Below are 17,074 nucleotides of genomic sequence, written 5' to 3' on the forward strand. Positions count from 1 at the left end.
GGAGGAGGACTACAGGCATGCTAATGAGAGGCTAGGACAGGAGCCTCTGTCCCAGCTATTATTAGAAACACTTCAATAGAGGGTGAAGAATGGGAGATGGAGATGGCTGCACTTGCTTTCTGGGATGCTGCTGTCCTGCTTACTGGACCGTTAAACACTGAGCAGACGGAACGGCAGGCCTGTGTGAATATTAATGACAGTGGGACATCTGCAGGGAGGCCAGAAACTACATGCCAGCACTTGACCTACCTAGATAAAGCACAACCGTGTTCGTTTATCACATTTCTATCCCACCTTGCCTCTGATGAGCTCATGGCCAGGAATCAAGGGATTTCTATTTTCATCCTTATAGCCAGCCCAGGGGCAGTGGTGGCCTTTGGGCCCTCAAATTTTAGTGGCACCCTGTGCAACACTAAAATTTGGGACCCCCACCTCCCGCACTCCATTCTACAGCATTATTTTGACGCCCCCTGTAGCACGGCACTTAAAACTTCTTCTGCCAGGGGTGGCACTCCCTAGCGTCTTCCTCTGCCTTAGATTCAGTATTGCCCAACAGGGAGGAAGATGTGGACAGAACTAGAGTCAGTTGCCTCTGCCTGGCTCTGGCTCTGCGCCACCTACAGTTGGGCTCCATGCCTTCCGCCCCACCAGTCCAAATGGGCACAAGCCACCACTGTGTTTAACTGTCCCTTTTCTGGTGTCCCATTCATCACCAGATATGTTTCTGGTAGTGCTGTTTCTGAAAGTTATCAAAGCTACACATTAATTACCCCACTGCAGTGTGTGTGTGTGTCCCTCCCCATCATTCCATGTTTCATAAACATTATATTACCATGATCTCTAATAACGTGTCAATTACTTATAGTACTTTGCAGCTGCCACGTGTAATACTTCTATAGATAAGAAAAAAAGTCCTGCATTCACATTAAACAGCTAATTAACAACCTAATCCTTAGGGTTGGTTTGTTCGCTGTTACGTAACTTATTTTAATGAAACTTGTGATTACTTGACAATATTCAATTAAAAAATAATTAAAATCTAATTTGAAACTTGCCCCCAAATCAAATTAATATGTATTTTTCAGTTTGCGTTGGAGCCTATAACCAGTTTTTATGTATTCATTCTACAGCACACACACAAAAGTACAAATTTTGAAACATTAAAGTTGAGTTTTTGAAACATTGAGGGCAAACTTTGTTTTAAGCAAAGCTGGGGAGAGGGTAGGCAAATCCTGAGGATCATATCTTTAAATATGAAGTCTCTTGGGAGGGAGAAATTTGATTCAGTTCACATTTAATGGCAAACCTATCTAAGTTGCAACTCTTAAAAAAACAAACCAGAATACAGCCATTCTTCCAAATCTGCCCTTTTGCAAAGCAGTTCTCTGGTCCAGGTAACATTTACAGAAATGCATGTACTTGGGTAAAGTGCCACAGAAATGCATTTATTAAGAAAAATAACATAGGAAATGCATTGTTTAGGGGAAACTGCTTTGCCAAAAAGAGCAAACTGGGCAAAAATTGCATACAAAAATATGTCTGTTTGAAGAATTTCACACTAAGATGCTGGGGAAGGACACCACTATAACTTTACTTAAAGTTTCAAACTGATGTGGAAAATTGAGAGCAGAAAAATAAGAAACTGAGAGGAACCAAATTGAGAGTTTAGCCTATCCTTAGAGGGAGGTGACTAAAGGTTAAGTCTTCACCAAGGCTAACTATCCAGACTGGTCCTACATGGGCCAGAAAAAAGCCAAGGAAGTCCCCAAATAGGAGTTCCATCACAGGAGGAGAAATGAAAAAAGAAGAGGGGGAGGGAATCAAATTGATTCCAAGCCAAAGGCCAGGTGGAACAACTCTGTCTTACAGGCCCTGCGGAAAGAAATCAGATCCTGCAGGGCTCTGGTCTCATGAGACAGAGCATTTCACCAGGCTGGCGCCAATGTTGAAAAGGCCCTGGCTCTGGTTGAGGCTAATCTGTCTTCCTTAGGGCCCGGGACCTCTAGGGTGTTCCTATTTATGGACCTTAAGTTCCTCCGTGGGGCATACTGAGAGAGGCAGTCCCGTGGGTACAAGGGTCCTAGGCCGTGAAGGACTTTAAAGGTCAAAACCAGCACCTTAAATCTGACCCTGTATTCCACCGGGAGCCAGTGCAGCTGGAAAAAAATCTCAGCACCTTTAACAAACTGCAGTTCCCATAATTCTTTGGGGGTAGCCATGGCTGTTATATCCTAGTGCTTTGAATGTATGATATGAATGTCATTTCAGTATAACACAGCTTCCTATGTATGAGGACAAGGCATCTGAGACAGTCTAATTCATCCTACTTCTAGTCTCATCCAATGTCCTTCCTATGACACTCACAATGTGCACACTCCAAACCAGGTGCAGCTCCAGAGCCTGAAATGCGATGTATGTGTTTGCAGGACTATGGAAACAAAAATAACTATCCAAATAATTGTGAGCATCCCCGAAAAACCTTCAATTTGTGCTCTTGAGTGAGGGTTTGTGCCTGGTTATTTTCTCTGAACCAATTTGACAATCACTAGATATAGGACTGCTGACAATTGATAGCCCAATAAGCCTCTGAACAGTCAAGGCTCTTGATCTCCAGCCCAACCCAGGGGGGAAAGGCATCCTCAGTGGGTGGCAAGCCTGCTTTGCTGAGGCCCCCTCTAATTGCACTTGCACCCAGGGAAGCTAATAGGGTCTAGTCTTGCTAGCTAGAGATTTTTCTCCTGTCACCCACAGGGAGAACTAGACTGCAGAGACTTTAAAGCAACAAATAAAAAAAACACAAAACTTTTTTCTCTCCAAATGGTAAATCCCAAAAGTTTCTTTCATTTCTTCTGTTTCTTTTTTCTTTGCTTTGACCTTACTGTGTCAGAAAGATTGATAAAAACAAAACAAAAAAAACCCACCGACCCTCCAGGTTTGCCCAGAGAAAGACGACATGGCATGTTTTATTTCCTTAGCAATGAGCTTCAAAGGGCTTGAACCAGTAAATCAAAGATAATCAAATACCGGCTTTGGAGGGTGCTTTGGGCGAAACAATTCCTTGGAAAGAGAGAAACTGTGATGCATGCAACTCTCTAGAGATAAATACTGGCTCATATTCATACAGGTGTTCAATGCTACAGCCATGGAATAAAACCTGGGACTCACATGTAGCTTGTACAATAATAGTCATATTATCCCATATGCAAACCAAGGCTACATTTCCTTCTGGGCTCATGATAGGCCATGAAATAGGCAAAAGTGGCCAGAGCAACAAATGTAAAAATTACCTTTGTACTGTAGGCTTGTGTCTACATGTCCCCTCCTGTTCTCCATTCAGGAAAGCATGAAGCAGGTGTGGCCTGGGGAGAGTTCCAAGGGCCAGAGAGAGAGATTTGGAGGGCCACATTTCATTCCTGCTACCCTCCGCAACCCAAGGTCCCCCACCCCTGCAGTATGGCTTTGGCAAATCACGCCTGCAGTTGGTCAGGAATCAGAGAATCATAGAACTGTAGAACTGTAAGGGACCCAAAGTGCCATCCAGCCTAACCCCATGTAATGCATGAATCACAGCTAAATCACATGAAAACAGATACATCGGGATGCGGTTTCAGCATCAGCTTGGGCAAAATGAGGAAACGATAGGAGAACTGGTCAGACTAGGTGGAGCCAGTTTCAATAACCGGCAAAGGCAACTAATTCTGTTTCTGCCCTTGCTCCTCCTTGCTGAGTTATACAGGGGTCGATCCTGAAACTAAGGAGTTGGAGGAGGAAGCTGGCAGGCAGTGTCACGCCCTGGGCTGGTTGTAAGTAAGTAAGTAAGAAGATGGGCAGGTGGCAGGCTAGCTGAGAAAGACTGAGGTTGCCACATGGATCTCTTTTCCTGAGGTTGATGGGGCACTATTGCTTCTGCCCTGATGGACCAGCCTACACTGATAGTCGGTGTGCCTCCATTTGTATAAACCAAACCAGCAGGTTTTTACACACTACTGATGCAAAGAGGAAAACTCATAAAGATTGATGAACAAATGCATGGCTCACGCTTTGCACACAAGGCACTGCTCTGTTGCCAACAACCAAATCATATCCTTTGAATGTGCCCCCCACTCTTTGAGAGAAAGCTGTGGACCCATAACCAGGCTATGCATATGCCTCTCGCTTCAAGCAGACATTGGCCAAACCGTCATGTGAACATTCTCTCTTGTTCACGTCTCACTTGATGCAGTGTTTTTGCATGTGGGTGTGACATGATGTGGAAGATGGAACGTTTTCCAGAAGGAACATTTGTAGCTTATCACACACTAGACTTAAGTGCATGTGAGAGAGAAACAGACTCTGTGTAGGTATGAAAGCGCTGTGGCTGTCTTTGGATTGCAAGAAGAGCATAGTTAAATCCATGCATAGTTCTCTTGACATGCTCACTCAGGCTATGACGGCTCATTGTTCACTTGTCTAAGATTTTCACTCCAGCAGGGATGACTCCAGACTAACTGGCACCCCAGGCAGAAAAGATCTGTGGACCCCTTTCACTTGTTCATATTTTGAATGCCTTATTTTTATTGCATGTCTACCCATTTTCACAAACTCATTTTCATGCATTATTTATCTATCCTATACAACGATAAATTTGCACACTCTGGACATGAGTTGAGGGACCCTTTCATTCAAGTCTTGAGTTATCCTGATTTGACATCTTGGGATGTACCTGCATACATGAACCAGCAATTAGTGTGTGCATTTTCCAAGCAGGAATATAATTTGCTCCTCCTGAATCTTTTCCTTTTGGCATCCCCTAAAAAAACATGGGGGTATATTAAAATCCAGGGCCACGGATTGAGCCAAGAGGTATGGAACTGATTCAAGGGAATGTTTATTCAATCCAATTTGCGAAGCACATCAGTAGGAAAGTAATTTGATGACCTTGCTGTTCGTTTGAGAGCCGATTGGCCTGCTTTGGAAGTTGCCAGCTCAAAGCAATATGTCATATGAGCCACAAGACTGTTGCAAACATCAGCGTTGAGCTGGCTTTGTCACCAGAAATCCATTTTTGGGATTGGCTGTTCTGGCAGCAATAGATCTCCCTGCCAATTGAAAAGCTGGACATAAATCCAGCCACGGAAGCAGGCAACCCTGTCAGAGTGGTGTAATCTGCAGAAGTAGGACATATTTATTTGTAAACAAAAGCTTCTTATAGGATTCTGAAAGATGGATGCAAAATCTACTAGGCTGCGCTACACTTGAGCTTTCCAAGATCCAGGGATTCTATCCCTAAGGGAAAGAAACTCAAGTGGCACAGCCTGGCTGACAATCTTGAGTCCCATATAGGTCATTGTATTTCACTCACCTAAGCTGACAAGGAGTGGTGCCATCAGAATAGGACATTAGGGCGTGAATCCAGGGCCCTGCTCAGCAGGTTGAGCAGAAGCCCCTCTCCCACACCCTGCCAATACAGCAGGGCTGATGTACCACCTTTGGAAGTTAAGATGTAATATTGCCATCTAAAGATACCTCCTCCCCACATAAAGACCATTAAACCCAGAGCCCAAAAAGACCTAACTTCACCACAGCTGACAACTCTTCCATTGCCTACATCAGCATTCACCAATGGGTAGGTCTTGATCCCTATGGGATTTTTAGCTGCTCCCACTAGTTCTATCAATTTTTAACTAGGGATGAGTATATGTCTTCCATTATATTCCTTTATTGTTGGATGTGTTCACTCAGTCCCGTGCTCTGTGGCGGGGTGGGGGTGAATTTCAATTTGCATTTTAATAAGAAACAACCTAATTTGCACTTCTTCAACCAATGCGTGAACTGAAAGACAACTATCCTTTGAAATTTGCACTTCTCTGCATTTTACAATGCAGTTTTCCCACCAAACAATGTGTAAAAAAAATTGCATATATTAATCAGAAGTGTGCATAAAACAAACACAACTCATGTCCGATATGCTATGAGAGTGAGATCCACGTCTGCAAAAGTCTGTGCAAAATTCTGAAATATAATAAAGAAAACATGTCTCTTAATGGAAGAGAATTTCATTTGGTCCACATTTTTAAGTAAGCTGACAAAATTGTGTGTATTTTTTGTCTGCAATTATCTGTCATATTTCTCACTTCTCTAAAAATTGCAGAATAGTTCTCATCTTTAAAAAAAAATCCCACACATATAAAAATGTGTTAAAATGCATATTTTAGGATAAAATACATTTAGAAATGTTTGCAATGAGATAAAATACAACTTTTGGTGTGTGTGTTTTCCAAATCATAGATTAATGCAGAAACATAACAGCATGAACTTCTGGATGAATACAAATGATACTGGCTGAACACATGTGAAAGTCATCCTTGTTGTCAGTTCCATTGTGGAACTGAAGAAGATCAGTTAATTCAGAACTTCTAATTCCTTGGAGAAATTCAGCATTTCAGGCAAATCCCTTTAACTGTGTTTCATTAGTAAAGAAAATGGCAAAGATATGTCAAAGCTGTAAATATTTACCTATACTGTGCGTATGTGTGTGTGTGTGTGTGTGTATATATATATACACACACTCTGCATGTTTCAATTTTATATTTCTCTTTTAGTTTCATACTTATTATATAAATGAACACACATTGCTCTATAAATGTGAGCTTTGGCATTCATTTTAATAGGAAGCCTGGTTGTTCATGAGGAAAGAAATTCATGCAACAATACCAACAGCCCTGTCCTCTGTCTTGTGAATGGATTGGTCTACAGACATGGAGAAAGTGACCAACCCTTAGCTTATAGAATCACTTACCCCAAAGATCCCCTCATCATGGCATCAGGGTGGTTACACATGCTCTCACTTTTAATACTGCTTGCACCTGGGAAAGTTTCAGGATGGACATACTGCTATGTTTCCAATCGGTGCATGATCTATAGCTTCTTGCAGGAATCCTGTAACTTTCCATACCACAATGGTTGTCTCTCTGTGTTTGTGTGTGTCCTGTTTATGTTGCACTGACTATAGCATAAGAGCTGCCCCTCCAGATAGCAATAATGCAGTAACATTGGAGAACCATTGCAGAATAACAAATAAAGCAGAATGACTGTGTGGACAGTCCAGTATAAATCTACCACTCATTCACAATTATTCCATTAATTGCCCATTATGGAAAATACATGCAAAACCACAGCAACTCAGTCTGGACTGGCTTATAGAGTTTAAAACTAGATTATTTTGTTCTGTTCACTGTCTAGGATTCCTGCAGAATGATGGGCATATAAACAAACAACCCCCCTCACATTTGTAACCATTGGCTACACTGGATGAGGCTGATAGGATCTGAACCAACAACATCTGAAGGGCTGTACCTGTCCCACAAGTTTTACGGATAAGCTGCTGACTACCTTTCTCAGGTGCAAGTCTGGGCTCAGCAAAGGATCTCTGCAGGCCTGCAGTGGGTTGGCCTGCCAAGTTTATTGCGGCTTCCCACCACTCTGAGCCGTTCATTTATTTCCCGACTTCCAATACACTAAGGACTTTGAGGTTGCGTGTTCAGCTGATTGCTTTCCAAGAGTCAAATGACACTTTCTTAACCGTTGCCTGTCGTGACAGCTTTTACCTTGAGGTTCTGGTGGTAATTGCCATTAATTGCTACAGGAGATGGAAGCATCAGGGCCACAAATCTCGCTGCATGACGGAGCAAATGCTTTGGCTGCTCGGTGAAGCCTGATATGCTGTGACACGGTAAAGTGCCCCACGGGCTTTTATCCTCTGCTCAACTCAGTTTGCATCCCATCCGTTCCCCAAATTAGATCAGAAAATAACTCTCTCTCCGCTGACTGTTTTCTTTCTCCACCGAGCTCGGGTTGATTAACTTGGAACCCTTGAGCGCAGATGCCAAAGTCACGTTGTCGGTGTCCACAGATGGACTGTTGGTAGTATTTGGGACACAGACACCAGTAGCTCCTCAGGGGAGCCATGGGGCTTACTTGAATGTCAAGGGAGGTAACATCCCTGAGCCAGCTGCATTCTGGTGACCCTGTTTGCTTGTACGAGTTATATTTAAGTCCTCTGTATTGCTTAGATTTGGGGCAGGTGACATCACTGTGCAAGCAGAAAAGAGGCTGGTATTGCTAGACGCTCCCTGCCCCAAAATTATCTGGCTAGATCAAATACATGTGTACAAGTCAGCCCACATTCATTACTAGCTCACAATGCTGCAGTGACAATAGATGCCACTATGAAAATTTCTCTTGGGTCCAATGGTCAGGCCACAACAGCTCTGCTAGAATCTTAAATGTAGACCTAGCAATCATAGCCTCACATGGTTATGTGGCCCAGGACCTCCAGCCTTCCAATCACCCGCTGCCCTTTTATGTTCTCTGGGGCGGAAATGACTAGGCTGTGGTCCTCCATATGCTAAGAAACTACAATTCCTAGCATCCCAAACCATTTCCCCATGATGGCTGAGACTGAAGGGAGTTGTACTCTAGGAATAATTGTAGGGCCACAGTATAGCCCCCCCTTGCTCTATGTAATGGTTCACCTCAATGAAATGACATTATCCCTTTTCCTCATGGAGACTGGACTACAAATATTATGGGAGCTTAGTTTCCATGACCCCTTTCCCCTGCATTTAGCTTTTAGGAGCTGAAAGTCCCTAGTCCACAACTACCCCCAAATGCCAACCTAGAAATTATGAGATGAGGAACAATCATGACTATGGCACCATTTATTTCACAATATCCTCCATGTTTGCTGCTGATCAGTTGTATCTCTGTGCCAGTTTCTGCTCAAATGAATCCTAAAGTGGCTCTCAATCAATTAACAACATAGTTAAAGCATAAGTAGGGATGGATGAATCCGTCTTTTTTCATTTCTCTCAGTTTCTAATTCTTCCAGTCTTAAATTCACTCCACACTCTGAAGCAATCTGTGATTTTTTTATAAAAAAAGAAAACCTTATGAAAATTCTTTGGCGTTTTTGTGCAAATTTCTAACAAAAATATTTCCCTGTGCAGTTTTCCGAAATACACATTTTTTTAATCAACTTCCCCTCATATTATGCATTTTAATGTTATTTTCACTAATATATGTGGGGGTTTTGCACATTGGCTGGCTGAAGAACTGCATTGAAAAATTCAGAAAAGTGTTAATTTAAAAGGATGGCTCTCTCTGCATATAGTTTGTATAAGTGCAGATTTGCTAAGTTTTCCTTTAAAGGTGAACTGAACCAAATTTCTCCTGCATTCCTAAGCACAAATTATAATTAAGAATTAATAAAACCACAACTAATTATGATCATTGAAACAATACTAACTGAAGTATAGCCAAAAGTAAATGTTACATTGGGACGTTCATCCACCACAAGGACACACTAGATCAATAATCATTCACTCTACTCAGTTCATGCAAATATGCAACCAGCATGCAAGAAGACCCTTAAGTTCAATTTTCTACATGACCATATCACTTTGAATTTTTTTAAAAAGTTGTCATGAAAATTCATGAGCAGTTTAGTGTTTCTCCTAGTGCATTTTCAATGCAAATTTGTCTAATATATATACATTTCCGCAAGCAATTTCCCGTGGTACGCTGCATTTTTGTCTGTTATTTTCACTAAATAATATAATAACAATAACAACAAACAACAACAACAACAATAATAATTTATTATTTATACCCCGCCCATCTGGCTGAGCTTCCCCAGCCACTCTGGGCGGCTCCCAATCAAGTGTTAAAAACAATACAACGTTACATATTAAAAACTTCCCTGAACAGGGCTGCCTTAAGATGTCTTCTGAATGTCAGGTAATTGTTTATCTCTTTGACATCTGATGGGAGGGTGTTCCACAGAGTGGGTGCCACTACTGAGAAGGCCCTCTGTCTGGTTCCCTGTAGCCTCACTTCTCGCAATGAGGGAACCGCCAGAAGGCCCTTGGTGCTGGATCTCAGTGTCCGGGCTAAACGATGGGGGTGGAGACGCTCCTTCAGGTATACAGGACCGAGGCCGTTTAGGGCTTTAAAGGTCAGCACCAACACTTTGAATCGTGCTCGGAAACGTACTGGGAGCCAATGCAGATCTCTCAGAACCGGTGTTATGTGGTCCCGGCGGCCACTCCCAGTCACCAGTCTAGCTGCCGCATTCTGGATTAATTGCAGTTTTCGGGTCACCTTCAAAGGTAGCCCCACATAGAGCGCGTTGCAGTAGTCCAAGCATGAGATAACTAGAGCATGCACCACTCTGGTGAGACAGTTCACGGTGTGCTGGTCCCAGGGGTAAGGTACCGTGAGTGTAGCAGAGTCCACACGAAGAGGGGCGAGGTCCGATGCAGAGAGCCGGGCGGGGAACAGGAACGCTGGAACAGAAGGCGGAGCAGGTAACAGGAACGCCGGATGGTCGGGAACAGGAGGCCGAGCAGGGAACCGGAGTACTGGATAGTCAGGAACAGGAAGCCGAGCAGGGATCAAGAACACAGGAAGGTCCGTAGCCAACAACGACGTTGCTCCCGCAACCTGGGGCCGGCCTGACTGGGCTTTTATCCTCTTCTAAGGTCAGGGGCGGTCCCGACCCCCAGGAGCCCCGCCTCCCCTGGCCTTAAGGCGAGCACTCCTCCTGGGGGCAACCAGTTCCCTTCGCCTCTCTGCCCTAAGCCTCTGCAGATCAGGAGAGGCCGAAGGGTTACTGGGCCCTGGAGGAGGCTCACCTGTGGCCACTGAGTCATCCAGCACCTCTGGGGCCAGAATGGTTTCACCTGGTGCCTGCTCTTGAGTTTCCTCAGCATCTAGGCCTTGCCCCAGTTCAGCCGGCCCTGGAGGCGGGGACTCCTGTGCCGGCTGGGATTCCTCCGGATCGCTCTCAGACTCGGAATCCCAGGCCATCACACACGGGCAGGTAGGGTCTTAGCCTGCGTATGAGGTGCAGCTGGTAGACAGCTGCCCTGGATGCAGAGTTAACCTGCGCCTCCATGGACAGCTGTGAATCCAAAATGACTCCCAGGCTGCGCACCCGGTCCTTCAGGGGCACAGTTACCCCATTCAGAACCAGGGAATCCCCCACACCCACCCACTCCCTGTCCCCCCAAAAATATACACATTTATGCACACTTGCCCCTAGTACATGCATATTTGTACACATTACTTGGCTGGAGAACTGCCCTGCAGAATTAGAAGAAGTGCACATTTTGAAAAATGGCCGTGTTTCAGTCTGCATATTGTTTAGTGTGAATTAGGGAGATTCATCTTTTCAATGTGAACTGAATCCACTTTCTTCCCCATCCTTACTCCACACTCCCTCCTTTCAGAACCTGTACTCTGAGAAGCAGGACCATGCAACCTCCACAAACAGTAGCAACATACAACCACAAACAAAAGGAGCTACAGTATAGCCTTGTAGCTATAAGCTGGTGAAATTCAGATAGCACATTTGATGGAAGATCCATTTTGGGAACTCCCTTCTACATCTGAATGAAGTGTCCATATGTCAAAAATAGGTCAAAAGGGGGTCAAAAAGGGTCTGGTTTATCATTTAAAAAACACCTCTGCTGGATCAGGTCAATGGCCCATCTAGAGTTGCATCCTGCTCTCACCAGATACTCACAGGAAGTTCACAAGCAGAACCTGAGCCCAACAGCCCCGTCCCCCCCATGATTCCAGAGGCCTCAGAATACTAGAGGTTAAACTAAATCCAGAATGCATTGGGTGGGGTTGAGTGTATACACAGAATGTCCTTCTAATGTTTTTCTGCCAGATCCATTCCAAACTGGAACTGAGGGATATTATCCACCCTATTTTCTAAATGTTCCAGTTCTGTGCAACGTGAATTTTGGGGAAGCTGCCTGCTCTTATCTGCAAAATTACAGCATCTCATCAGCACTCAGTGTGGATCTCTTGTTTTGGGTCAGCTACTCAGGATGCTCGTGGCATCGTTCTTATTAAAAGCCTTTCAGACCCAAGGCATATAGTCAGCTTAATCACAGCTCATGGACAGGTGCCACCGTGCAGGCCTGCGTCTTGAATACACCCAGATGTTTGCAAAAAGAAATGCAAGAAGAGAGCTGGTTCCTGGGTCTGGAACTGTAGTAATTTATTGGCTTCCACTAACAACTGCCAATTGCCTTGCGAGGGAAGGAAGTAATATCTCAAGGTTATGATGTCGTCAGATGGCCGTATTTTATATCGCACACTGGCAACAAAGCGGACAGGGGAAGGAAATGTTTGAAATTACTTCTACTTTCACACAACATATCCTAGAAAGAATGACATGCAGCATGCAAATGAATTAATGCCACCTCGATCATCTGTGCACCACTTTGAATGAACAAAAAGTGCAGAGAAATGCATTGTTCCATACTCCCCACCTCCCAGAGCAGAAGGCATTTCAAAGGCAGCCTGTTTTAAAAACAAAGAACAAAAAAGCAAATCATTGCATCTTGCTTATGGGAAATGAATGGTAGAAGCTTACAGCATTTCCTGTATTATTGGTTCATTTACAAGCATGGCTGGGGAGCCTTAGGCCTTCAGGCTGCATATGACCCTCTCGGCCTCTCTATCAGGCCTTAGGGATTCTTCTCAGGCCGCACACCCCTTGGGATTTGTTTCCCCTGTTTTGAAATGCCTCTTGCTTGACTGGATTGAGCATGACGAGAGGTGTGTGACTGTGTGCAGAAATTTGTTGTTGTTGTTTTTAGTCGTGTCTGACTCTTCGTGACCCCATGGACCAGAGCACGCCAGGCACTCCTGTCTTCCACTGCCTCCCGCAGTTTGGTCAGACTCATGCTGGTAGCTTCGAGAACACTGTCCACCCATCTCGTCCTCTGTCGCCCCCTTCTCCTGGTGCCCTCCATCTTTCCCAACATCAGGGTCTTTTCCAAGGAGTCTTCTCTTCTCATGAGGTGGCCAAAGTATTGGCGCCTCAGCTTCACAATCTGTCCTTCCAGTGAGCATTCAGGGCTGATTTCCTTAAGAATGGAGAGGTTTGATCTTCTTGCAGTCCATGGGACTCTCAAGAGTCTCCTCCAGCACCATAATTCAAAAGCATCAATTCTTCGGCGATCAGCCTTCTTCATGGTCCAGCTCTCACTTCCGTACATCACTATTGGGAAAACCATAGCTTTAACTATAAGGACCTTTGTTGGCAAGGTGATGTCTCTGCTTTTTAAGATGCTGTCTAGGTTTGTCATTGCTTTTCTCCCAAGGTGCAGAAATTAGTTTACTGTAAAAAGTATAAAAATTTACACTCATTGCTTGGAGGTTCCCCAGCTGGTGGCTCCCACCACTCTTCTGCCTCTAGCCAGTCCATGGCATAAGCCTCACATTTCATGTTGCTTCATCAATAGAGGCTGATGAATGAAAGGAGGATTCCATGCCATGTGAATGATTTGTCTGCGCAGAAGTTGGAAATGATAGTCATCCTAGATACATTGAAATGTATAGAACTACACCTGTGGCATCGTGAAAACCCAGACAATTGTCCCATTCCACCCTCTCTCAATTTAGATTCTACACGTCAGATATCACATTTGGAGGTTGGCTAACAGCATGGGATCTATTTTTTTCCTTCTATTCTCAACTAGGAAGGGATGCCCACTTCTTTATAATTGCATTCTCACATCTAATTATAAACCCCTCCGTTCTGTGATGCCAGCAAAGCACTTGACAATGATTAAGAAATCCTTAGTCTGTAATCTTTTATTTTGGCAATTTTAATGATTGCTTTTCAGTGACCTTTCTTTAATCTGGTCATCAGCTGAGATTTTGCTCCAGTAATATCTACATTTCTCACCTGATACCTATTCTTTATTTGCACTCTGGCTAGGACATATCTTTTGCCAGCTTCCATAAAGAAGGCTTACTGACGACAGACAGGCTCTTGGTCTGCCTCCTGGTAACCCACCAATCAATGAGAGATTGTGAGACCATCAGCCAATCAGGAGATAGAGAGGCAGAGTCTTAAGTTAGAAGCTGACAGTTTAATGGTCAGATAAGGACTTTCTGAACGGATAAGTCAGAGCCCAGACCCACCTTGTGCTACTCATAATGCTCTTTGGTTGAGTGTTGGTGTACACTATTCCAATCCAAATCTTTATTATGGTCATACACCAGCATAAGGTAAAAGCACCTCCATATATAAATGAAACAAGTTAGATAGGCAATAAGGCAACTGCAGAAGTAGAGGGTACACATATTCATTCTCTCTATTACAGTAGACCAGCATAAGATAAAAACACATAAATCAAACCTTCAGATTTAGACCTGCTGTGTGGCACATACCATCCTCCAGCGTATGTCAATCATTGCAGCACAATAACTGGCAACTGAATATGTTATATCAGGATTTATATCTTAGAGCAGTAAGGTGATATACAATTGCCCTGCGTGTCCTGGAAATTTGTGTATTATTGGCAGGATAAAACTAGCACGTATGTTTGTGTAATACTGGCAGTGGAGAAAATTGTCTCTATGTGCCCAGAGCCACAGGGGCATTTTCTCTCCTCAAAAGGTGTCTTCCTGAAATGGCCTTCCTGGATGTCTAAAGGGACAGCCTGGCAATGAGCCAGAGCAGAAGCTCTTTGGTGTTTTGATATTTCAAGATTAGTTAAATATGCCATTGGGGAGGTGATGTACCTACTGGTTTCACTGATGATGAAATTTGGGGACCTGGATAGATCTGACTGACGTTCTATATCAATCATACACTGTTTTATTGTTTCTTTGGCCTGTTCATGCCAAGTAAAAACTGTGGGGTAAGACCTAGAGTTAGCATTTTGTCTACCACTGCTCATTTTCATGTCATTTGAAAGTCGTCCTTTATAACTGGAGGGGGTGGGGACAGGGTCACATGGGTAAAAAGATAGTCTAAGCCAGAAGTTAAGTGTGACCATCCATGCCCTACCCATCAATGTACCATGAGAGGTGTGGTGCACATTATTATAATTAGCTGCTAAATCTGCCCCCCCCCCATCCTCAACCAGAGCCGAAGCCCCAAAAAGCAGCACCCAAGAAAGAAAAAGGAGCAAATGGTAAGAAAGAGGACAGAAAGGTAGCAAAAGGATGGAAAGGACTCAAAGGAAAAGATGGAACCAAGCAAGAAGGTGCTAAAGAAGAAATCCACCCTGAGAATGGAGATACCAAAAGTAATGAAGCACCATATGCTGAAGTGTCCGACAACCAGAAAGCCAAGTCGAAGTAGCAAATTTAAAAGGAGGGGGGTCATTTATCCCTAGTTATTCTGTACATGGGTGTGATTTTCTTGAAACCCAGGAGAGAGTCCCATTCCTGCCTCTATCATTCAGGCTCATTGGACATCACCCAAGTAGGCTGACCAACAGCAAGGGGTCCACTTTTTCCTCAGTTTTCAGCTGAGAAAGGGTAACTGCATCTTGATAATTACATTCTCGCCTCTAATTAAAAAACCCTCCGTGTTGTGATGCCAACCATGCACTTGACAGTGATTAAGATACTCTTATTCTATCACCCGTTTTGTTCTGCTAACTGTAATTATTGCCCTGCCATGACCTTTTGTTTAATCTGACCATCAGCTAAGATATTACTGGGTCAGGGATAGCCAAACTACCACATCACTCTGGCAAAAGAGGAGCCTCTTGTCAATTTCCATAAACAAGACTCTGTTATACACGAGTACGCTGGCTCCCTCAGCCTGAAGCGAGATGAGCACCGCACCTCATAGTCGTCTTTTGACTGAACTTAACTGCCCAGGGGTCCTTTACCTTTACCTTCTACCTATTCCATATTCATATAACTTGTATGTCCTGCTTGCCCATTATGGTGCACAAGGGGACATGCATGGGATTCCCAGCTGGTCTTCCCTCCAAGCATTGACCACAGCGGCCTGTTTATTAAGCCTCCATCCATATTTGTTTGTGGAGAGATTAAACAATGTTGATGGTTTTTGTAAAGTTGTGGGTGAACATATCAGACGACACAGCGATTCTTCAAACAGCTTTTGTTTATTCACAGGCCAGGACAGAACTGAACTGAAGGGCTCAGTCAGCCTGCTTATATAGAGCTCCAGTACCACGTTACTGTAACAACTTTCTAAAATTATCCAATCACTGAACGTCACTTTCAATCCTTCATTTGCATAACTATCTACAGTATCCCCCTGCTGGCCCAGGGTGAGAACTTCAGTACATAACAGTTTTAATGAGCATTCAGTCCGATTTCTTTGCAGGGAGGGTAAATGATGGTGCTAGTGTTACACAACACTTTCCAGGTCATTTTCCCCTCCACTTTCCTTATGTCACTGAAGTAGCATCAGCTTCCCCATGACTCCACCCAAGAAAAGTATGGTGGTTGTATGTGGAGTAAACTTACTATTGTCTGACTCAGTTTAATATGGCTGCTGTGATGCAGCAGAAAAAAAGCAATTCTAGACTGCATCAACAGAAGTATAGTGTCCCGATTAATGGAATTAATAGTACTACTCTATTCTGCCTTGGTCAGACCACACCTGAAGTATTAGGTCCAGTTCTGGGCGCCATAGTTTAGAAAAGGATATTGACAAGCTGGTGCAGAGGAGGACAACCAAGATGCTAAACAGTCTGGAAGCCAAGCCTTATGAGGAACAGCTGAAGCAGCTGGGTATGTTTAGTCTGAGGAAAATAAGAATGACAGGTGATATGATAGCCATCTTCAACTACCTAAGGGCTGTCACATGGAAGATGGAGGAAGTTTGTTTTCTGCTGCTCCAGAGCGTAGGACCCAAACCACTGGATTCAAATTAGAAGACAGGAGGTTCCAACTAAACATTAGGAAGAACTTTCTGACAATAAGAACAGTTTGAGAGTGGGATGAGCTGCCTGGATATGTTGATGGCCACGTGCCATGGATGCTTTAGTTGAGATTCCTGCATTGCATGAGGTTGGACTAGATGACCCTTGACATCCTTTCCAACTGTTCAGTTCTGTGATGCTATTATTGGTTCACCTACGCTCACAAAGACAGCCATTTATTCAGGCCATTTGGTCACAAGAATGCGATGGGGGAGGGCAGAGTCTGTATCCCTGCCCAGTCTTCCCAACTGCATCCATTGTGGAGTCCTATGACAAGCCATCTCTACAGCCACTGACAGTCCTGAACCAGATTA

The 17,074-nt window shown here is 43.9% G+C and overlaps 1 protein-coding gene across 1 annotated transcript; it reads left to right on the top strand.

Annotated features, from left to right (window-relative positions):
- Positions 1-12,605: 12,605 nt before the first annotated feature.
- On the top strand, positions 12,606-15,157 carry LOC310696136 (non-histone chromosomal protein HMG-14A-like; the record flags this gene model as incomplete). The annotated part of the gene is made up of 2 exons (XM_083481260.1): positions 12,606-12,615; positions 14,940-15,157. The coding sequence occupies 2 exons, from the start codon at positions 12,606-12,608 to the stop codon at positions 15,155-15,157; spliced, it is 228 nt and encodes a 75-aa protein (XP_083337386.1).
- Between the last annotated feature and the right edge of the window lie 1,917 nt (positions 15,158-17,074).

This window comes from Podarcis liolepis (assembly GCF_965112155.1).
Source record: "Podarcis liolepis genome assembly, chromosome: 16".
Taxonomy (NCBI): domain Eukaryota; kingdom Metazoa; phylum Chordata; class Lepidosauria; order Squamata; family Lacertidae; genus Podarcis; species Podarcis liolepis.